This window comes from Heptranchias perlo, chromosome 5 (assembly GCF_035084215.1).
Source record: "Heptranchias perlo isolate sHepPer1 chromosome 5, sHepPer1.hap1, whole genome shotgun sequence".
NCBI classification, from domain to species: Eukaryota; Metazoa; Chordata; class Chondrichthyes; order Hexanchiformes; family Hexanchidae; genus Heptranchias; species Heptranchias perlo.
In genome coordinates this window covers 49,448,028-49,471,451 of record NC_090329.1, presented here as the reverse complement: position 1 = coordinate 49,471,451, position 23,424 = coordinate 49,448,028, and the positions used below count along the sequence as shown (strand labels likewise).

At 41.5% G+C, this 23,424-nt stretch overlaps 1 protein-coding gene across 1 annotated transcript in view; it reads right to left on the bottom strand.

Moving 5' to 3' along the window:
* apoba (apolipoprotein Ba) overlaps positions 1–23,424 on the bottom strand; it is a 75,610-nt gene that overhangs the window by 30,316 nt on the left and 21,870 nt on the right. The window contains exons 7-20 of the mRNA XM_067985269.1: positions 22,271–22,426; positions 22,015–22,136; positions 20,130–20,215; positions 18,081–18,306; positions 15,627–15,854; positions 14,099–14,216; positions 13,857–14,003; positions 10,584–10,795; positions 10,012–10,246; positions 9,151–9,330; positions 8,862–9,050; positions 8,238–8,405; positions 7,563–7,768; positions 7,291–7,473 (exon numbers count right to left, since the gene is read on the bottom strand). Of these exons, the coding sequence (XP_067841370.1) occupies positions 7,291–7,473; positions 7,563–7,768; positions 8,238–8,405; positions 8,862–9,050; positions 9,151–9,330; positions 10,012–10,246; positions 10,584–10,795; positions 13,857–14,003; positions 14,099–14,216; positions 15,627–15,854; positions 18,081–18,306; positions 20,130–20,215; positions 22,015–22,136; positions 22,271–22,426 (2,456 nt within the window). The remainder of the gene's footprint in view (positions 1–7,290; positions 7,474–7,562; positions 7,769–8,237; positions 8,406–8,861; positions 9,051–9,150; positions 9,331–10,011; positions 10,247–10,583; positions 10,796–13,856; positions 14,004–14,098; positions 14,217–15,626; positions 15,855–18,080; positions 18,307–20,129; positions 20,216–22,014; positions 22,137–22,270; positions 22,427–23,424) is intronic.

Below are 23,424 nucleotides of genomic sequence, written 5' to 3'. Positions count from 1 at the left end.
AAGAGGTTTCTCCTGAATTCTCTATTGGATTTATTACTGACTATCTTATATTTATGGCCCCTAGTTCTGGTCTCCCCTACAAGTGGAAATATCTTCTCTATGTCTACCCTAACAAACCCTTTCATAATCTTAAAGACCTCTATCAGGTCGCCTCTCAGTCTTCTCTTTTCTAGAGAAAAAAGCCCCTGCCTGTTCAATCTTTCCTGATAGGTATAACCTCTCAGTTCTAGTATCATCCTAGTAAATCTTTTCTGCACCTTTTCCGGTGCCTCTATATCCTTTTTATAATATGGAGACCAGAACTGTTCACAGTACTCTAAGTGTGGCCGAACCAAGGTTTCTATACAAGTTTAACATAACTTCCCTGCTTTTCAATTCTATCCCTCTAGAAATGAACTCCAGTGCATAGTGATTATGTCGCAATCATCAATTGCTATCATATAACAATGACATGGAACAGTGGCTGTCAGTTTTTGTAATGACAGCCACTGCTGGTGTGAATGGAAATCTGTACAAGCAGTAGATTTGTGCAGCCTTGTGTAAATTTGCCAGGACATTTGTAGGAACTCCAGGAAATTTGAAAAAGCAATTAAAAATTTCTCAAAAGTTTTAAAGCCTTTTATGAATCACCAATTAGATTACTGTCTTGGAATAATTATTCTCTATTGAGGTGAAATTGTGCTGCATAATAGCATACTAATATCTTAATCTGTTTCTTCTGGTACTTTAACAAAGATCATAACTCATTTAAAATAAATGGATTAATGTCTTTGCTAAAATACCAGACAGTACACACAAATGTATTTGCATACGACCATCACACAGCACTACAGCACTCCATAAATAATTTGTTTATACTTAGTGGCAAAAATGTACCAGAACAATTCATAGAACCCTAGAAATTATCTATTAGAGTGCAGAAGGGATGAGGAATTGGCACCATAGATTTAAAAGCAATAGTTTGTGTCTCACAAATCTGCTGAAATTCTTTGAGGAAGCAACTAAGTTGGCAAACGGGAGTAATCCATTGAATATAAGGGCCCTGAAATTCCTGGGGTCCTGTGTTAATATTTTAAAGAAATTTTTTATTGCTTGTTCAAATTTCCCTGGATTCATGGAAATGACCTGGCAAATTTGTACAAAGTGGCAGAGCAGAACCCCCTGTCCACCCATGCTGAAAGATCCAAACCCCATCCCAAATTGGAGGGATGAGATCATTTTCTTGGCTGGGGTGGGTGCATCACGCTTGCAAGGACACTTCAATGGTGCCTGCAAGAGCACTGATCCTGAAGCGCCGGTTGAAATGTTGAAAGTAAAGGGTTAAGTTACGAGGAGAGATTACACAAATTGAAGTCAATGGGAATCAGGGGGAAAACTCTCCAGTGGCTGGAGTCATACCTAGCGCAAAGGAAGATGGTAGTGGTTGTTGGAGGCCAATCATCTCAGCCCCAGGACATTGCTGCAGGAGTTCCTCGGGCAGTGTCCTAGGCCCAACCATCTTCAGCTGCTTCATCAATGACCTTCCCTCCATCATAAGGTCAGAAATGGGGATGTTCGCTGATGATTGCACAGTGTTCAGTTCCATTCGCAACCCCTCAAATAATGAAGCAGTCCGAGCCCGCAAGCAGCAAGACCTGGACAACATCCAGGCTTGGGCTGATAAGTGGCAAGTAACATTCGCACCAGATAAGTGCCAGGCAATGACCATCTCCAACAAGAGAGAGTCTAACCACCTCCCCTTGACATTCAACGGCATTACCATCGCCGAATCCCCCACCATCAACATCCTGGGGGTCACCATTGACCAGAAACTTAACTGGACCAGCCATATAAATACTGTGGCTACAAGAGCAGGTCAGAGGCTGGGTATTCTGCGGCGAGTAACTCACCTCATGACTGCCCAAAGCCTTTCCACCATCTGCAAGGCACAAGTCAGGAGTGTGATGGAATACTCTCCACTTGCTTGGATGAGTGCAGCTCCAACAACACTCAAGAAGCTCGACACCATCCAAGATAAAGCAGCCCGCTTGATTGGCACCCCATTCACCACCCTAAACATTCACTCCCTTCACCACCGGCGCACTGTGGCTGCAGTGTGTACCATCCACAGGATGCACTGCAGCAACTCGCCAAGGCTTCTTCGACAGCACCTCCCAAACCCACGACCTCTACCACCTAGAAGGACGAGAGCAGCAGGCACATGAGAACAACACCACCAGCACGTTCCCCTCCAAGTCACACACCATCCCGACTTCGAAATATATCGCCGTTCCTTCATCGTTGCTGGGTCAAAATCCTGGAACTCCCTTCCTAACAGCACTGTGGGAGAACCGTCACCACACGGACTGCAGCGGTTCAAGAAGGCGGCTCACCACCACCTTCTCAAGGGCAATTAGGGATGGGCAATAAATGCCGGCCTCGCCAGCAACGCCCACATCCCACGAACGAATAAAAAAAAATTGGGGTTGTATTCTCTAGAGTTTAGAAGCTTAAGGGGTGATCTGATCAAAGTTTATAAGATATTAAGGGGAACGGATAGGGTGGATGGAGAGAAACTATTTCCGCTGGTTGGGGATTCTAGGAGTGGGGGGCACAGTCTAAAAATTAGAGCCAGACCTTTCAGGAGCGAGATTAGAAAACATTTCTACACACAAAGGGTGGCAGAAATTTGGAACTCTCTTCCACAAACGGCAATTGATACTAGCTCAATTGCTAAATTTAAATGTGAGATAGATAGCTTTTTGACAACCAAAGGTATTAAGGGATATGGGCCAAAGGCAGGTATATGCAGCTAGATCACAGATCAGCCATGATCTTATCAAATGGTGGAGCAGGCACGAGGGGCTGAATGGCCTATTCCTGTTCCTATGTTCCTATGTTCTTATGAAGCGCCGTTTGAAATGTTGAAAGTAAAGTATGTTGAAGTGGCACCATGCCACTCCAACAGTGGAGAGAAAAGGCCCAGCAAGGGCCCAATGAAAACCTTCATTTCTTCAATCTTCTATTCCTAATGGAGCAGGCAGGCCTCTTGGGGGAAGGTAATTGATCCTGGATCCTGGATCAATTCCCTTTCTTAAGTAAAGACCCCTTAGTGGCACTCCCACCAGCTCTCAGTTGGCATGCTCCCCTGAGGTTTTATAGGAAGATAGGAATAGGAGTAGGCCATTCAGCCATTTTATTAGATCATGGCCGATCTCTATCTCAACTCCATTTACCTGCCTTTGCTCCATATCCCTTGATACTCTTACCTAACAAAAATCTTTCAATCTCAGTCTTGAAAATTTCAATTGAACCAGCAACCACAGCCTTTTGGGGAGAAAGTTACAGAGTTCCACTACCCTTTATGTGCAAAAATGCTTCCTAATTTCACTCCTAACTGTCCTAGTTCTAATTTTATGATTATGTGACCTTGTTCTCGATTCCCCACAGAGAAAATAGTTTCTCTGTATCTACTCTGCTGAATCTCCCTATCATTTTAAACACCTTGATTAGATCACCCATTAACCTTCCAAACTCAAGGGAATACAAACCAAGTTTATGCAATCTGTTTTCATAATTTAATCCTTTAAGCCCCAGTATCATTCTGGTGAATATGCGCCATACCCCTCTAAGGTCAATATATATTTTCTGAGATATGATGCAAAACTGAATACAGTACTCCAGATGGTGTCTAACCAAGGCTCTGTACAACTGAAGCATCACTTCCCCACTTTTTTATTCTAACCCCCTTGAGATAAAGGGCAACATTCCATTAGTTTTTTTGATTGTTTTTTGTACCTGTGCACTAATTTTTAGGCGGAATGGAAGGAATTTCCTGGGGTAGCCATGGAATTCCACCACACATGCAATCCCTGATATAGGGTGCTCATGGGTGGAAAATTCACCCACACCCTCACCACCAGAATTTAATAAGCATAATTGCCCATCATCCGCAATCAGAACAGATGACTCATTTTCTCTCCTTTCAAAACTATCATCATCACCATTCTCCTCAAAAAGTCTGGCTACCCATCATCCCATCTCCAACCTGCCATTCATCTCCAAGGTCTCTGTTGTCGCCTCCCATATCTGTGCCCATCCCTCCCCAACTCTGTTGAATTCCTCCAATCAGGTTTCCACTGCTTCCACAGCACTAAAATGGCTCTAACCAAAGTCACAAATAATATTCAATGTGACTGTAACCATGGTGCATTATCCCTCTTTGTTCTCTTTCCAACCTTCAAAATAGTCGAATGCACACTCCTCCTCTAACACCTCTCCTCCACTGCCCAGCTCTGTGGGACTACCCTTGCATGCTTCCAATCTTATCTATCCAATCGTAGCCAGAGCATCTCTAGCAATGGCTTCTCTTCCCACACCTGCACTGTTACCTCTGGAATTGCCCATCCTTGGGCCCCTCCTCTTCCTCAAGTACATGCTACTCCTTGGCGACATAATTCACAGACATGGGGTCAGCTTCCACACCCACTTCTACCTTGCAGGGTCAATTTTCAAATTCTGACAGCCTGTTTCTTGTCTCAAAAACAGTTGACTGGCAGAGGGAAATTGGGTGGGCACCTTAGCTACCCCTTTGATGCCCAATGTCCACCTGATTCAATTTTCAGGCAGGCATTTAATGGGCTCCCAGTATTCCCGCCCAAAATGAGCGGGAGGCTGCTAAGTATGCAGACCAGAGTCCTACACTGGTTGTAGGATCCTGATTGTTTTCATGTTCCTTCATGGCCTCGCCCCTCCCTATCTCTGTAACCTCCTCCAGCCCTACAAGCCTCCAAGATCTCTGCGCTCCTCCAATTTTGGCCTCTTGAGCATCTCCTAGATTCATCGTTCCACCACTGGTGGCTGTGCCTTCAGCTGCATAGGCCCTAAGCTCTGGAATTCCCTCCCTATCCCTCTCCACCTCTCTCTTCCTTTAAGACTCTCCTTAAAACCAACCTCTTTGACCAAGCTTTTGGTCACCTGTCCTAATATCTCGTTATGTGCCGTTGTGTCAAATTTTGTTTGATAATGCTCCTGTGAAGCGCCTTGGGACATTTACTATGTTAAAGGCGTTATATAAATGCAAGTTGTTGATTGTCATTTTCCTGTACAAAAAAGCAGAGCATGTATTCGGCATTGAGCAGGACTGCTGGAGGCCACTCCAAAAACCACTTGGGAAATTTTTTGAGGGCATTTTTTGTGCGACCCAGAGGAGCCATCCTGTTTTTACCCTCCCCCCTGGGATTGGCTCCCCACCAAGAGGTCTGGCCTGGCAGGCAGCTCCGTTAAGAAGGTGGATAATTTTCGGCCTTCCAAAACCAGCAAGTTGGAGCGGATTGCCGGTTTATTGCCCGCAGCTCACCAGTTAAATTCAAATTAGGCTGCAGCCTGAAAATGGTTCGGGCTTCAAACAGTACCAACGGATGCACCGCCAACTTCATGCCTATTTAAAAGATTACACTCCACCTCTTTTGACCCCTTTACTGATTCTAAACTGTGGGAAAACCGAAGCCATCATCTTTGGTTTCTGCCACAAACTCCATACCCTCCAACTACATGCCTCTCTCTGGCTACTGTCTCAGGCTAAATCAGACTATTTGTAATCTCAGTGTCCTATTCAATCCCAGGCTGAGTTTCCGACCCTATATTCACCCCATCACAATGACTGCCTACTTCCACTTCTGTCACATTGCCTCACTCCACCCCTGCCTTAAATCATCTGCCACTGAAACCCTCATTCGTGCCTTTTTCACATCAAGATTCAATTACTCCAATGATCTCTTGGCCATCTCCCATTCTCCATCTTCATAAACCTCAACTCATCCAAAACTACATTACTCATTTACTATCCCAAGCCAAGACATACTTGCCCATCAGATTCATCCTCACTGGCTCCCGGTTGCTTACTAAACTTAATATTCTCATCCTTGTATTTAAATCCTTCCATGGCCTCACCCCTCTCTATCTCTGAAACCTCCTCCAGTCTTATAACCACCCTCCCCCCTGGAACTCGCCATTTCTCTGATTCCGGCCTCTCGTGAAACATCCCTCTTTTACCCACCGTTGACGGCCATTTCTTCAGCCACCTATGCCCCACTCTCTGAGCTTAACTACCTAAAACCCTCTGCCTCTTCACCTCTCCCTCCTCCTTGAAATCCATATCTTTGACGAAGTTTATAATCATCCCTCTTAATCTCCCTTTGGCTTGGAGTGTTTTCCTTATGTCTCTGTGAAGCGCTTTGGGATGTTTTTCTACATGTAGATAAAATCCAGGTATGTGAACCTCTGTCTATAGATGTGGGTTTGTAGGTACTGGCCAGTGAATGTAGAACACCTCTGGTGCATCCTTACTTTCCTGCCATCTATCCATTGGTCCTTTCCTCCAAAAAGCTGAGATAGATTGCAACTAGGGAACCCACTGATGACAGTAATGGTACTAGTGTGAAAAAAACAAAGTTGCAGAAGAATTGGAGGGAAGGTTTAGGAGAGCCTATGTGCCAGAAGGGACCAAAAGAAGTGAAGAAAAATGATCCAGAAACTGTCTAAAAATACTTAACTTTATATTACTGTGCTCTTTAAATTAAATTTCATATATTTTCCAATCCTTAGCAACCTTGGACATCTATTTTAGTTGCGTGTAATTTGCACTGAGTGTCCTGCATGCATGAACATCAGGAAATTGCATGCAGACATCCCCATCCACACTTTAATATTTAAATTAAGTGCCCACTTGTATCAGGTAGGTTCTTCCTGCCCCTGATATTTCTGCCACTGGAACGATAAGTGAGGCAAAAATTGATCTGAAATCCAGTGTAACAAATCTCCTCCAACTTTTCCAATCAAGTTTACCTGATCCATGCTTATAAATTCCAGTCATGCTGATAGCTCTTCAGTACCGCTTATATGAATCATAGATACTTTGCTGACCTTGTTTATTTGGTCAGCGGATAACTGGGTGCATTGTCAATTGAGCATGTATTGGAGTAGTTACATCTATAAATCACCAAACCTGATTGGAAAATATCCCATCATTTGTCTTTGAGCAACAATTGGTCTGTCCTACATTAAGGATAGATTAGTATTAAGGCAAGGATTGGTGCATCTTCCACTTGGAAAAGAAAATAGGGCAATGTGTAAAACGAGCTGTCAATTCGATATCACCTGTTTTTCGCCTGGAGATAATAGTTAAAATTACCCCTCACCTGTGATTACCAGAGTAGGTATTCTTTTTACTCTACAATCATTAAATTTTGGTTAAGTTGATGATTTTTTCAGTCGGAGTTAGTTTATTTGAATCGGGAACACATTACTGACCTTGTTTCTCCAGTCAGTGGATAACTGGGTGCATGGTCAATTGAACTTGCATTGGAGTATGTGGCACTGCTGCAGATGCTAAGTCCTGTAAATAGTGGTTTGCATGATTTCCATTCTTGTCTGTTCTCCATGATGGATGGGATTTCCTCAGTTTTTGTACTGTGTATCAGAGACAGTCTATTGCTGTAAAAGGACAGAAAGAACACTTGTTAAATGCATGGCCTTTGGTTTCCATGGAAATGAAAAGCCTGAAGGATTAACTTTACACTAACCTAACACTTAAGAGCTTGGTTGGTCCTTTGGGCGCTGGAATGCTGAATTTTATCTGACCATTATTCTTGCTGATCCGGGCTTCAATGCCAGACTCATGATACAAATTGTAATTAATCTGTATTCCATTTCTGGCAAAATTGGGTACACTGACACCCATTTGGGTCACAAACTCAATTGCAACTGCTGGCTTGATCAACCCTTCGACCTGCAATAGAAGAGATATTTGCTTTCATTGACAATGAATTTCCAAAATTAGTCACCAATAAGTAATTTACTTAGTAGGTGTAATTTTTTGACTTCATGCTTCCAGCGAGGAGCCTCACCAATGGATATGCAAATCAGAATGTAAAATCAGAAAATTGCCCCATGTATATACTTTTGATGAAGACTTTTAAACAATCCATTTCAACTTTATTCAATTTTGTAATAATTCCATTTTTTTAAGATTATATATGTGAAAGTATTTCATGACTGATGTGTTCGCCTGTTGCATGTGAATTTAGTAAAAAAGGGATTGGCATGTTGAGCTTGATGGCCTCTCCCTGTCCCTAAACATTCTTACATTTTAAAAAATACTGAATATTTGAAGATATCAAAAGAAGGGTGTCTTGTCCATCAATGCTCCCCCCTTGAAAAGTCAGGTGCCAACCTTGAGCAAATGAGCAAAATATTACCTTCTTTCCTTCAAATTTTATCCCTGCTTTGGCACCAGGTGTGATTGTACCAGACATAGACAGCTTGAGAGGAAGGCCAGCACCAGTGGGGAGATTAAACTGGCTGTCCATGAAGATATAGTGAGCAAATAGGTCACCACTTAAACCCTTTCGCAAAGCCGGCATGAGCTACAAATGCAAAGAATAATATGCATTAAAATCATATATCAAGTATTCCCACAGTTTAAACATCAATGGTGTATGATATGTGGTTAGTTTTATGATGTTTTTAATGTAAAGAAATGTAATACTTTAAAAGTTCTGTGCCTATTGGTATTTCATAACAATTTTTTCTTTCTTTAATGGCTCAGAAAGCAAGGCTACTACATTTATATATGCTTCATAGTATTAAGAATCATTCTTGTATTTACAAGAAGGCACATCTCATGGATCTTCAGGTAATATCTACTGATCACAATACACATTTAAATTAGCCAAGTGTAGCCAGAGACATATTCTTTCTCAGCAGTAGATATTACAATACTATAAAGCCAATTAACTTTGAAATTTGAATGAGTTTCTTTTTGACCAAATGATCATATTTATTAGAGCCCATTCTATGCCTTGTGACTTGATGCACTGTACCTGTGCTGGAAGGCTTCGGAATAGTTGAAAACTTTTTGACATAATTTCTCCCACCAGCTTGAAATCACTGCCTTTAATATATCCTAGTTCATTTCCAAATATTCTCAAGAAGGCCTCTGCTTCTGGTGTTTGTTTTTTAATTTCCTTCAACATGTTTTGAAAATTGTGTGTGAGTTCCTTCATCAGGACCTGATGAACAGCAAAAAGGTAAAGTATTGGTAAGATGTGAGATAGCATACTCCAACAACTTAATTCTGGAATGAATTAAGAGTATAACTCTGATACATACTTCTTTTGGACCTTCATCATCTCTACTGATTCCAAACCAATTGAACAGCACTTGCGATACCTTCTCTGGAACTTTACCATCCACCCAGTATAGTGCCTTCATTGCACTGTTTGGGAAAAATCCTTTTGGTCCAAAAATTGCCTCCAGAGATGGTTCAAATCCGTTGCCATCCAGGCCAACCTGTTTAAAAAGATAATCTTATTTCATTTTTGTGAATTACTTTTAAATTGTTAAATTAGCATTAACAATTGCTAGTTTTAATATCATTCTATTATCTATATTTGTATTAGTTGCCTATTATCTATTTTCCATCCCCTGCCCCTCCTGCTTGCAATTTTCTATCCTTCTCTCCAGAGGCACTGTCTTTTTCTGGCACCAGCAATCCTCTGAATACCTCACTCAAAAAGTCATTCTTCATGTGGGAGCTTAGACAGTGAAAGCCAGTAGGTTATTTGATTATCACAGCTGATCTCAGTCCTGTCCTCACCTGACATCCAAACACAGGCCTTTTCAAAGGGGAAGGCCCTGGTCAGCAAACAGTTGGAGGAACCTTGGATATTTTTTTCTCACCCAGTTAATGAGATCTAAATCAGTTGTCGTGCTTTTACCTTCACCCTGGTTAAGATCAACTAGTAGAATGCACTCCAGGCATGAAACCTGAGACCTTCTTGATCTGTATGGTTTAGTGTCACAGTGGGCAGTGCCTTTACCAACTGAGCATTGGAGTGAGCTAGCTTAAATTTTCTAATTTTATAAATTTTAAAACTCTTTACCGATTCGCTGATATAAATTGATATTTGCATAGGGCTGATTTTAATTTGTTATAAGTCAAAGTCGGGGTTGCACCATACATACACCTACCTCAAAAAGGTCCATGGATTGACCAAATACATTTAAAGTGGTCTCCAGCATTACTGCTCTTGGCACGTAAGTGTTTGGCTCAAAAATTATATTGCTTTGCAATCCAACATCCAGAGGATCCTGTATACGTGGAATGTTAATTTTCTTATACATCTTATAGTTTCTAGAAAATTTTCTAAAATTCATGGGTTCTGGCTGAGATTCATTTAGAGCATCTGTTAATTTCTTTTTCAGTCTGTGCAAAAGAAAATACAGAATTTAGTTGAGCCACACATGATTACCATTGTTACATTCAGGAGTTTCTTCAAATAGATCAGCAATATCATGTGACAGACATATATGTCATGAATTTCAGCAATTCTAGGTCCCAATTAATAATTGGGCCAAGGAAAGGGAAAAAAATCACTCATTCTCATCTTTCAGCAAGCAAATTCCATATTAGATTAATGTGGAAACTGAAATGACATAGATAATGGTATTGATATATAAGACTATGGACCCAGGAATACCTTTATAGTTGAACATGGGTGTGGATGTTGAGGCTAAAATTTGTAACACAGTAGTTCACTTACTCTTGGACCATAGGATCCTCAGATTTGAGAATATTGACCATATGTGTGGAAACAAAGCTTTTCACTTGGTTGTTTTCAAACTTTGCTAGATTTCTTAGGATTCTTCTTAGATTGTTTGATGCTGGATCCTTCATGACTATGAGGTAGGCTCCCAGTCTCCTCAGGACTGATGAATATTTATCTGTATATACATCAAGAAGTGTACTGCGAACCTGAAAGTAAAATTATTGATAAGTAAATAATTTGCACTTCACACAAAAATATTATTCAGAAGCTCTTCCAAAGGCAACTGTACAGACGACAATAAACAACACCAATGAGTAACTGAGCACAACTGTCAAGATTCAAGTTCCATTCAGTGCTGAGCTTGCTGGTCTCAGCCAGCGTAACAGTTGGGTACTACAATTGGCCTGAATACCCCGGATTAGGGAGGAGAAATTCAGCCAGGCTATTCGCTTCTGATCACTATCAAGTAATCTGAGTTGGTAAAGCTACATGTGCATTGATTTTGAGTGAGGAAAGGATTGGGCTCAGCTCCAAAGAGACTCCCAACACTCACTGTCTAGGTTCACAAAGGAATAATGGTCACTGGTGAAACCATGGCCAAAGAATTGCTTCAGAGCTGCTCCCGCTCCAACGCCATAACTTTGCTAGAAGTGTGGTGAAACCCCATTTACATGCAGAAATCTGTGAAAATTTATGCATTTAAATGGGGTTTCACCATACTTCTTGTCGAGGAAGAGACAAGAGGAGAAAATCTTGTATTTGCTTCCAGAGACACATGTAATCGAGGAAACGCCCAAATCTCCTCGCTCTTTCATGCCAGTCAATAGATCCTTTCCCCCAAATGCATCTCAGCTCATTATTATGGCTCCACCCCCAGGTTAAAGAACCATACACACGAATTTCCTGCAATTACACTGCTTCAAAACGGGTGTAAAATTAAGCCCAGAAGTTTAGTCGCAGCAGGAAACAAAATCATTTATCTGGTGTTTTCCTGCAATTTTCTGAGCAATTTTTAAAAAATTTATCCTCACTGAGACCTGCAATGTATTTTCCATTTCTTTGAATTCATTTTTATGACATCAGTATAAGTCATCTTAAAAACTGAAACGCTTCCATGATTGCATGTTCTGAAACATGCTGCATCTAATGTGCATGAATGATAGTTAGACGGTATGAAACTTTAATTTTCATACTTAAAGAAGGAATATATGGTTTGAGTTTGGTGCTTTCCTCAAGCCCCGATTCTTTATGCTGATTTATACTCATTTACACCGTTGGCTAGGCTGCAGAAGGTAACCTGAGACGTCCGCTGCTGATACACACAGGCAGGAACGACTTTTGAACTAAAGTAACCTGAGTTCAGTCCTGGCCTCAGCTGGCTGGAACTGGTTTGAATTAGCTAAGTTTTGTGAAAGACAAAGGAAATGTGATAAGACACAAGTCCTTATTTAGAAAAGGAGTAATGAGGTAATGCTACCTAAGTCCTTGAGACAGAGCCAATGAGGAGAAGACACAGGCAAAAAGCGAGTAGGCCTAAACCAAAGGGAGAGAGATAGCACAGCTTGAAGAGATAAGATTCGGAATAAGAATGAAGAATAAGAGCCAGAGCGAAGACTCCGGAGACCAACCATCGCAGAAGTGGAAGACCCTACGTCAGGGACGTAGAGACGACGTCGAGAGAGAGAGAACGGAACGCCTGGCCAGCGTCAGCTCTCCTTTTCGGGTATAATCCTTTATATTCTGTGACCACTCAGGGAGTGTCAGAGAAACCTAGTGGGTGTGCATTTAGATCTTAGTTTGGGTATAAAACTGTATAACCTGGTGTAAACTTGCATGCCTATATCTAACCAGACGTATAAGCTATATGTATATGATCTAACGGCGTGAATAAAGTGAATTGAGAGTTAAGAGAGAATTGACTCTTCTCCTCTTTGTACTAAGTCAGTAACCATAACTGGTGACCTCCGGTCAACAACACCATTTTTACGCTCTGGAGTATGTTAATGAGATTGGCAGGAAATTTGGATGTAAATAGACATTGGCAAAATGGGCATACGAATGGACATAATTTTCAGGTGTAACGTCCCGATCACATCCCCACAGGAAATTTCACCCATTGGTCTCACCTATGTATCCTGCTAACAGACCCTGATATGGGCCCACCTGGGAGTTCAAGCTAGGATCAAGGCCTGGACCCTCGAAGATGATGAGTGGAATTTTTATTAATGCATTATAAGTGGTATCCTGATGCAGAGTGCCACTGGGGAATGGTCTTCTTCTTTCCATGAGGTTCCCAACACGCCCTTCTCCAGCTCAACAAGCTTCAGCTGGCGTTTCCAACCTCTTTCCAGCCCTAAATGCACCAAAGACCCACCACTCATGGCTCCTCCCCCTGACCCCAGAAACTTTAGCAGGGTCAGTGGTGGAGGCTGAGGATAAGTGTACCATAGCCCTTATGCCGAGATGCACCTCCCCCAGGATCTCCTAGGCCGTATTATTTAACAGCTTATTCAAAACAGCAGGATAGACATTAAACTGTTGTTAACTGTAAATGTGACATAAAAATGTAGATGTTGTCAAAAAGGTTAGTGTCTAAAATTCTCTGGGATCAATTGCAATTTGAATCCAGCATTGTGGGGCCCACATGTGGCCCAGTGACGCATGCCTCCTGCGAGCATACATAGCTGTGGCCGCTACAATGGCACATCTGGTTGGATTTCCAGAGGAGCCTGGAACCCCCACCCCTCGTTCTCAGACACATGTCCCCAAAAATAATATCAAGACTAATAGGGTTGGGCAGAAGAAGTGCCTGCTCCACACTGGTCAGAAGTTACCAGTTTTGCAAAGAAGATAGAAACCTGGTGGCGATGGATTCCATCCGATTTCTGGCCTATCTACTCCTGGGCTGCCTGATGTCCACTCCTAAAAGAGCAGAAGTTCTAGGCCCATATCATATAAGTACATTCTCTATCATTACTGCAAATAATAAATGATAAAATTGAAAACGTTCTTGGTGTGGCATCTTTATAAAGAAGCAATAGTCATTCTAAGAATTTATTCATTTCCAAGCTTTCAAAACTATGGAACTGCTTTTCTCCCTTAGTCTTTCATTCCTTTTCCAATTGACAGACTTTTAAAGTTGAGGATAATGTGACCTAATCACTGCTTCCTGATCTCAGATTCTTTCTTGGTGGTATCCTATGCTATAGGTTTCTCAATAAAAGCAGTACACAAAGACATCTTCACAATATCCAGAAGTGACATTACCTCATCAGTCAAGGTCATTTGTCTGAAAGCTTGAATTGCAGCTTGCTGAACTGAGGGGGAAGCATTTGGACTTTTAACACATTTTGAAAGTGTCGTCATAATTTCAGGATTTGCATTCTCCATTGCCTGTCCCATGTTTCCAAGTGCCTGCAGAATGAAGACATAGATCACAATGATAGTTGTATTCAATCCATTTGTAAATGTTAAGAAATTCTATATTTGCCAAATTCTACATCTGTTACCTTTAGAGTCAGGTAGATCTTCTCTTCATCACCGGAGCAGTCACTTCCAATTATAGACATCAAGTAATCCACGACTGCCTTTAGTTCTGGCACTATTGTCTTCTTTTCATCATAAAATCTAACAGAATTGTTTGAGGATTAACTATTAGAATATGAAACTAATGCCATCTATAAACACATGTCACGGCATCAAAAATTCTAGTATTGTTTTTATAACATAATATAACTATTTCTATTCTGAAATGAATATTAAAGCATAAGCCATAATGTAATAATGCTTTTACTATTAACTTAGCATTTTTAATATTAATTTATCTGTTTAAGTATTGAAATGACTTTGCAATTATCAGAAATCAAATGTCTCCCAAATGACTAAAATGATTTGTGAAATTATACAGTGCAATTATATAAATGTATGCTACCACAGCCAGTGCAATATCCTCTTCATAAATAGTAAGCTATGGACTTCATTTTGATTCAAAAAGCTAATTTTATATCTCATTCTGACTATTTTACAATCTGGATACTGTATAATGTAATCCAACAAATTGATCATTTTCATTGATTAATTATTACAGTAAAAGATGGATGTCACAATATATTTAAAGAAGTACTGAGTGCTTGAAATTGTGTTTGTCTAAACTTTTATGTTTGAGAAGAAGAGGAGCCAACTGTTAATTTAGCATGACCATGTCAATGATGATGAACTCTGATGTTATTTATACGACTGCATTGTGTTTTTGTAAAGAGACAAGAGAAGTTTTGCATAAAACTTTTTCATGAAGGTGATGTGTCTATAAGCACCACATCCTGGTCACAAATTGTAACCAAAATCTAGCAGCAAATTCTTTTCAAGCAGTTAAAAGTCTAGAAATAACTTTTCTAATTTATCTAATTAAAACATCAGCTCTCTTCTGGACAGCAAATATTCTGCATCTCACCAGTTCAGGTAGTTGATGTATTATTTGAACAACTTTTAAAACTTTTCATGTAAAAAAATAATAACAGCAACTCTTTTCTCTTTTTTAATATACTGATGGGAAGAGCAACTCTAGTGCTACAGTTATAGCTTTCCAATTGAGGTCTCAAGCTCTAATCCCAGTTTGAAATTATATTCAAACGTGTCTGCCTACATAAGAAAACGATAGCAGTTTATTTGATTTTCCACTAGATGGGGCACTGCATAGTGGCACAGTGCTTTAACTCAGAAACCGGGCAGGGCCAGGATCACTCCGCACCTTCTATCAGCTGATCACAGAGGTGGGTTGGGAGTAGCTAGCTAAGTCTGCACCCTATACCATCTTCCCTTTGAAATACAAGCAGAACTAACTATATATAATCAATGTATATAAGGAAATAAAGGGAAGGGGATATTGCACAAAAATAGTTTTTTTTTAAAGTTTGATATAGGTTCATAAGAAATTTCAGCATATTTGGCACTTGAAGTCAACAATATAAGTTCTATTTCTGGAAAACGCTTGCTTTATATATGACAGATGTTTTATTAAACACTGCATAATGCACTTACTTCCGTACTGTGTGACTCAGAGCGTAGAAGGTACCCCGTGTTTGCCGAAACTTTGCCAGATTAAGGATGTCCTGAACCCTATTCTCAGATGGTGAAGCCATTAGTCCTATGGCATAGGTAACTGCATCTGACACCAACGGGGGGACTGGTTCACTTTGGAGCATTTTCAAGATAGCTCCAAAACACTCTGGAGTACCGCACTGGAGAAGCGCTTGAAAAGTAATGGACCTTTTAAAATGAAAAAGCAAGTTTAAGTACAGTTACTCAGGTGAACATTATATACCAATATTAACAGGTGAGGCATTTTATGACAATGTTGATCATACATTATTAAATTCTGGACCAAATAGCAACTCGCCATTCTGATGTTCACTGGAAACTACCAGTGGTATAAAAGTTCAGAGCTGTTGTTAGCTTGGCAAGGCAATGCTGACTGAACATTGTTCCAATACCTCCTTGTTCAGGTCGGATATAACTTCCCCGGACACTCTCAGCATTAGCATGCACGATTGCATCTCCTTTCAGGACAGGTAGCTTTTCCTTGGCCTGTATACACGTTTCAAGGGCCATGAATGTTTTCTGAAGCCTTTACTCCTTCTCTATCCTTCTCATAGAGCAATCCAGAACAGCACATATTGAAGCTGAAATGCTTATCTACATGTTTACCATCCTGGAGATATAATGGGGTTGATTTTTCCTTGGTGTGAACTTCAGCCAGCCAGCCAGCGATGCCTGCCCACAGGCTACCCGATTGTCCCAGTGGGGGGCCCGGTCTGTTTCTAGGGCCGGGCCTCATTAGCAATCAGCCAGCGGGCAGCAGGTGGAAAACGAGCACCCTGGGGCAGTCCACTGGCACCTGGCCTGCACTATATCAGGCGGCCCAGCTGACCTCTGGGCTGGAAGAAAGTAGGTCCATGGGGAGGGTCCGATTTTTTGGAGGGAGAAACCAGAGCATAGAGTCATAGAGTCATCGAGTTATACAGCACGGATAGAGGCCCTTCGGCCCATCGTGTCCGCGCCGGCCATCAGCCCTGTCTACTCTAATCCCGTATTCCAGCATTTGGTCCGTCGCCTTGTATGCTATGGCATTTCAAGTGCTCATCCAAATGCTTCTTGAATGTTGTGAGGGTTCCTGCCTCCACAACCCTTTCAGACAGTGAGTTCCAGACTCCAACCACCCTCTGGGTGAAAAAGTTCTTTCTCAAATCCCCTCTAAACCTCCCGCCTTTTACCTTGAATCTATGTCCCCTTGTTATAGAACCCTCAACGAAGGGAAAAAGCTCCTTAGTATCCATCCTATCTGTGCCCCTCATAATTTTGTACACCTCAATCATGTCCCCCCTCAGCCTCCTCTGCTCCAAAGAAAACAAACCCAATCTTCCCAGTCTCTCTTCATAGCTGAAGCGCTCCAGCCCTGGTAACATCCTGGTGAATCTCCTCTGCACCCTCTCCAAAGCAATCACATCCTTCCTGTAGTGTGGCGACCAGAACTGCACACAGTACTCCAGCTGTGGCCTAACCAGTGTTTTATACAGCTCCATCAGAACCTCCTTGCTCTTATATTCTATGCCTCGGCTAATAAAGGCAAGTATCCCATATGCCTTCTTTACCACCTTATCTACCTGTTCCGCCGCCTTCAGGGATCTGTGAACTTGCACACCAAGATCCCTCTGACCCTCTGTCTTGCCTAGGGTCCTCCCATTCATTGTGTATTCCCTTGCCTTGTTAGTCCCTCCAAAGTGCATCACCTCGCACTTTTCCGGGTTAAATTCCATTTGCCATTGTTCCGCCCAGCAGCAGCGGCCCAATGCTGGTTTTGTAGAACCCAGAGGAGCACGCTTGCTACTCCTGGCCCCACAAGAATTCAGTAAAACTTCCCTTTGGGCACCTCTTCGGTTGCACCGCCAGCTGATACTGGGTGGAGCATGCATAGTGCACATTCCACCCAATAATATCCTACGTACATCATAGGACCCTGATTTTCATGATAAACGGACATACCACCTGACTCAGGTGGACACTCTGGCAGCCCAGCAGTAGGCCCGGAGGAAAACTATAGCGGTCACGGCGATGACAGGAACAGGGCAGTAATTCATCCTCCACCATTTTTGGGGTGCTACCGGCCCATTTCCGCAATACGGGAGGCCTCAAAATCTCCCGTGATAACTCCAACTCAGGTTGGAAGCAACGACACCAGTGGATTATATTGAATGGAAATCAGCATCAGTCAGCATTAAGAATTATTAATAATCCCTTAATGGGATTATTATACTTATTCTATGCGTGCTTTAAATTATCAATGGAAAGTTGGTACAAATAAATTCTTTTCTCAAAGGGCAGAAATCTTGGATTAGTGCTAGCATCACCAATTAGCTCGGCTAGCATTTCCTTCATTGTTTTCGGACCCTTTTATGGATAGTGGCTGTGGAAAACATAGCAAATTGCCTCAATTACCTGGGTATTTCCATTTTGACAAGTTTAGGCAAAGCAGTTTCAAGTGTATGTTTCTCCATCCTCCTCAATTCGACTACAAACTTTTGGAACAAATTAGCTCTTTGTTGGTTCTGACCATCCTCAGATAGTCTGACTAGATTCTGTAGCGCTGAAAGTGCAGGATCTTCGCTCTTTGCTCTATTATCAGCGTGCTCCAAAGTCAATTCTTTCTTCATTATTGATTCAACTATAAAAGATAATTTCAAAAGAGCTATCAGTATCCACATTCAAAAAAACCTATTACCCAGAATAATGCTGCTATTCAAAATGATTAACATTTTACATCCTTGCTATTCATTTTATGATGGACATTATAGGGGTATTTTAACTGGAAGCGTGTTTTGGATGAGTGGGAAGTGGGTCGAGTGTCAAACCCACCCAACATCAGCAGTTCGAGGCCCAGACTATTTTAAATCCTGGGCCCAATTTGTATCTCATCGGCCAGCTGCTCGCAGAAAATTGGCAGAATGAGGCAGCTGGCCAGCTTTGGGCAGGTCAGAATTGCGGGGTTGAGAGTCCAGCCACCAACATCAAGGTAAGTTGCGGGAAGGAGGGGCGGGGAGGTGGGGAGGGGAGTTATCTGGGGCTTTTCGTGAGTGAGAAGGAGGGGAGCCCGAGGCACCAGAAGTCCAGACTTTCCTTGTGGGTCCGGAGGAGTACACCTGCTCCTCCTGGGTACACTAAGGAAAGTTTCTAACTTCTCTTAGAAGGCATCTTCTTCTTCCCCACCAGGTATTACTGATGATGATATAAAGCAGGCGTTTTCGATTGGCTGCCAATTACACACCCCGCTTGATTTTCCTTTCCAGTGAAGTCATGGAATAGAATATCGGGCAGGGTGTATTATGGGTGGTCGATCTGATATCGTTCGTTTCACACCATCAGCAAAAGTTAAAATCACCCCCCACCAGAATCCCAAGTGCTAATAGCACACAATTTACATGCACATTCACAACTCCAGGTGCAAATTCCACTGGTAGGGTCGATTTTCACTTTTGAATGGAAAACCAGCAGAGCACGCCGACCACCCGAGCTATTTTGAGTTTGGGCCACATTTAAATCTCCTCTCCCCGTGGCCTCCAACCTCATTGTCCCCCAACCCCGCACAGCCCACTTCTACCTCCTTCCCAAGATCCACAAACAAGACTGCCCCGGTAGACCCATCGTTTCAGTCTGTTCTTGCCCCATGGAACTTATTTCTTCCTTTCTCGACTCTACTTTTTCTCCCCTTGTCCAGTCTCTTCCGACCTACATCCCTTCTGACGCACTCCGCCACTTTAACAATTTCCAGTTCCCCAGCCCTAACGTTTTCTTTTTTACCAGATTTCACTGGCGTGCTGGAGACTCGGTGTCCAGCACACTCCTGGGCTGAAAATGGCATGGAGCCCTTCCAAGCCCCTTTTTGAAAATGGTAATGAAGCTCCCACCTGTTCTCAGTAGGAGTTCTGGCCGTCTAAAATCGCAACAAGCAGGCTTCTGGCAATAAGTCAGTATTTTCAGCCTGTTACCGCCTCATTCATGCCAAAAATAGGGGTGAAAGGAAAATACAAATCACCCCAATCTATTCTTACCATGAATGGTATAATCTATAATACATTAAAAATTCTATTTCCACATTTGTATCCTGGAGCTCATATATTGGGATATTGAGTGCTTACTCCCCATGATTTTCCATTCATTAAAATTATGGGGAGCTCACACCTAAATTCCTAATGTGTGTTCCCAATGGATGAGGTTCCCAACTGGGAGTGCAAACTCATGAAATTACTCATCCCATTCCTTTCAATATATAAAAACTTTAGCTTTACAGTTTACTTTTCTTTCAAAGTCCATAAAATACTGTAAGATTGTCACATTAAGCATATTTGGAATTCACTAAAACTTGAGACTGAATTTTCTTTCATTATCACTAAGGAAGATTTCAAGGAGTAAAACTAAGAAAAAGAATATTGTAAATAAAATTATTATGCATTTCTATAAAAAAGTCATGGTTTAAGACCAGTATCTTACCACTAGCAAAGTATCTGATATTAGATATATCAACTCCATCCAATTTAAGGGTCTGCTTTACATGTGACACAGCTCCATATTGATCTCTAACAAGAAGAAAAAAATACATCTTAATCACTTTCACATGTAACACTTTATAATAGGTAGTTCTACTGATAAAAGGCAGTTTTAGGTTTCCATTGACATAAATTATGCAGCGTATCTTGGGTGCAAAAACATTTACAATGCACTTGGACAAGAGGTGGGAGACCACCTTCAGCTTTTGATTTGTAATCCTTGCAGTATAACTGCCCCCATCTATTCTCATCACGAATGGTAAGTTTTAAACCAATTTCCATAAATTTTCTCCGACTCCCTCCTGAACCCGGCCAGATCCACTATCAGCCGGCGGACGGGAGCAAGTATTTGGGCGGCAGGAGGCCGCAGCCAGGGACCCGCGGGATCGGTCCCTGAGTCAGGTAAGTGGTGCATGAGGCTCTGGAAACGATCCAGGAGAGGGGGAGGGAGGCCAGGCCAAGGGAAGCCCAAGCTTCCTTGTGGGGCCCGGAGGAGCACTACTACTCCTGGCCAAGAAAGGCATCTAAAATAAAATTTTAAAACTTGCCTGCCTGGGCCTCTTCTGGCCGACGATCCAGATTCCGACAGGTTTGGCCTGATAGGGAAGCCATCACTGCTGCCCCACTCAGGCCAATGATGTCATCGGGACCCGATCTACATATTTAAACAAGATTCTGCCGTCTTGGGATGGGTGTCCTGCTCGCCTGCTCAAAAGAGCAGATTAACACTGGGACATGGAGGGAAGGCAGCGGGATCAGAGGGGGTAAGTTGTTGGCCTCATTTTAACTGCTCCCCCCGGCCTGGTTTCCGCAGGGCAGGAGAGATTAAATCAGGGCCTGCGTTATAGTTCATGATCTACCCTAATATTATTTTGTCATTGATCACTGTTAGAATATTTTTTTCCAATATTAGTACATCTGTCATAGTGTTTTTTACAGGCAGATAAGTGGAGATGGTACAGCAAATGTGAGAGTGGAACATGAGGTTATTTGGGGAGCTAGCAATAAACCAAGGAATAAGGCCTAACAGAAAGTGCAAGCCCCGGGAGTGAACTGCAGGTTACAACTGTGGTGGTAGTGATGTTGACAGGTAAGGAAGGCAGAGAAGCTGTGAGGCAAAGAGCCAGTAGTTTATTTATGCAAGTAAGTTAGGACCTGCCTCTTTGTAGCTCTATTTCTGCCTTAACATGCAGTGGAAATTGAAATGGGCAACTGTCATGGAGCTGAAAGCTTTTTCCTGATATCTAATTAATTGTTTTTCCACAGTGGAAATATTAAACCAATTGGAACGCTCAGAAATTAGCCTTTACTCAACCAACTGGAAAGCTCAGCCATGACCATTCAGGCACAAAAAAGTTTATTATATAGATTTATGTGGAAGATACAGGGGGCAGTGATTTATAGAAAATACCTAGTGAAAGTTACAATAGCCAAAACACAAATGGTTTATTTTTCTTAACGCGCCAGACTGAATGTGTATTCTGCATAATAAATACATTTTAAAAAGATTTTTAAAAGGAATTTAAAAGAATCTTTACTTTGTTCTTTTGTAGTTACCGGTATGAGAGGTATTGAGAGGTTGTATAGTGACATGCATAACAACATCACACAAAACAGCCCAAAATTGACCAAAAGAACAAAGCTAAAAAATAACAAACTCTCCAAAACACAGGTTTACTGACATAAATATATTAAAATAAATAAAATACGTCAGGAGCAGATATTCTTATATTTGCTTGCTGTATTGTCCTGAAAGAGATTTTTAAAATCTATCAAATTTAGATCTGTGAATCAGAGCTGTTAATTGGTATTTTAGTGAAACAACTTACTTATGAGAGCGAGGCAGCAAAATATGTTTTTCATTGCAGATGGCCTCTGTTACGTGCTTCTTCGCATCGAGGGAATAGCTGCAAGATTGAGTGCTACCCAACAAGGATGACATGGGTATATGCTGTATATATAAAGAAAACACTTTTAGGAAAGAATTGTTATGTTATATAATCAAACTTAAAACTCTTTAAACTGCAAAAGAAAATCACTGTTTTAACAATATTCATACTTCAGTGTATATTTTTGTTTTCTTACCATTCCTGTAACCAGTGCCAAAGGGCTACTGTAGTCTGTGATAGGTGTGAATCTATTACAGGCAGTAAGATCTCTTCCAATTGTAATACGAGTAGCTGCATTCCCTGCTCTGTTGTTCACTGTGACCTCACTCGTGCAGTTACCGTACACAGTAGCCTGAGTCACAAAAGGGGAGAAAAATTGACATTTTTAATAGATATGTGTTTGTTTTTAATTTCTTCAAAAGAACAATTTAATGCTAATGCCAACTTCTCTTGAAATTGACATGTCAAGTAATAATGAAGCCAGTAGTGTTAAAATAATACCTTATGTCTCGCATATAATAATTCCAAGCTCTTAGTGGGAAAGCCATGCTCAAAGGGAGAGCGAGTCAGAGATCCAGATACAACTACAGCCACAGCATTGTATCCCTGATTCTCTAAACCATGCTCTTTGCAAGGGAGCCCCCCCGGGAGTGTGAAATTTCCTTTTATTTTTATTAAATTTTGAACACCATAGGGCCAATTTTACCAATTTTACAGTCTTGCCCACCAGTCACACATATCAGAAAATCACAAATATGGTGTGCATGACCTTCCATGTGTTAAAATTAATGACACAACATAATTGGGAGCACTTGTGATTTCCCCATAGGTGCAGCTGATGGGTGAGGCTCCCCTTTATAAATTTGGTCCTTATAAGATGTTGTGGAAATTATTTACCATTGTTGGAAGAAAAATATGACTGATTCTTGATTTATTGTGCCTGCGGCTACAGTCATCAACTCAGCAGGAAAAGTTTAATAATTACTGAATATTTAATTTCTCCAGTGTTGTTAACAGCAAATTACTTTCCATTAGAAATAGTTTCTAAGTAGTGTACACACACAGTCCAATACATTTAAGCACATTTGATATTACAGAGCAGGGAGTCTCCAACCTCTTGGAGCCGTCAGCTGTTGTCATGTCCCATAATGAATGAGTGGGCGGGTATTTGATTAAATTATTTTTGAGTCTGGCAGAATCAGAATTCAACACAAGATCCAACTCCGAGTTCATCTGCATTTCTTAATTACTGTCTATCTGTTTCTCTCCTTCACTTCTGTCCATCTCTCTTCCATCACTTGCATCTGTCTCCTCCACTTCTATATTACGCCTTGCTACTTCTTTTCTCTC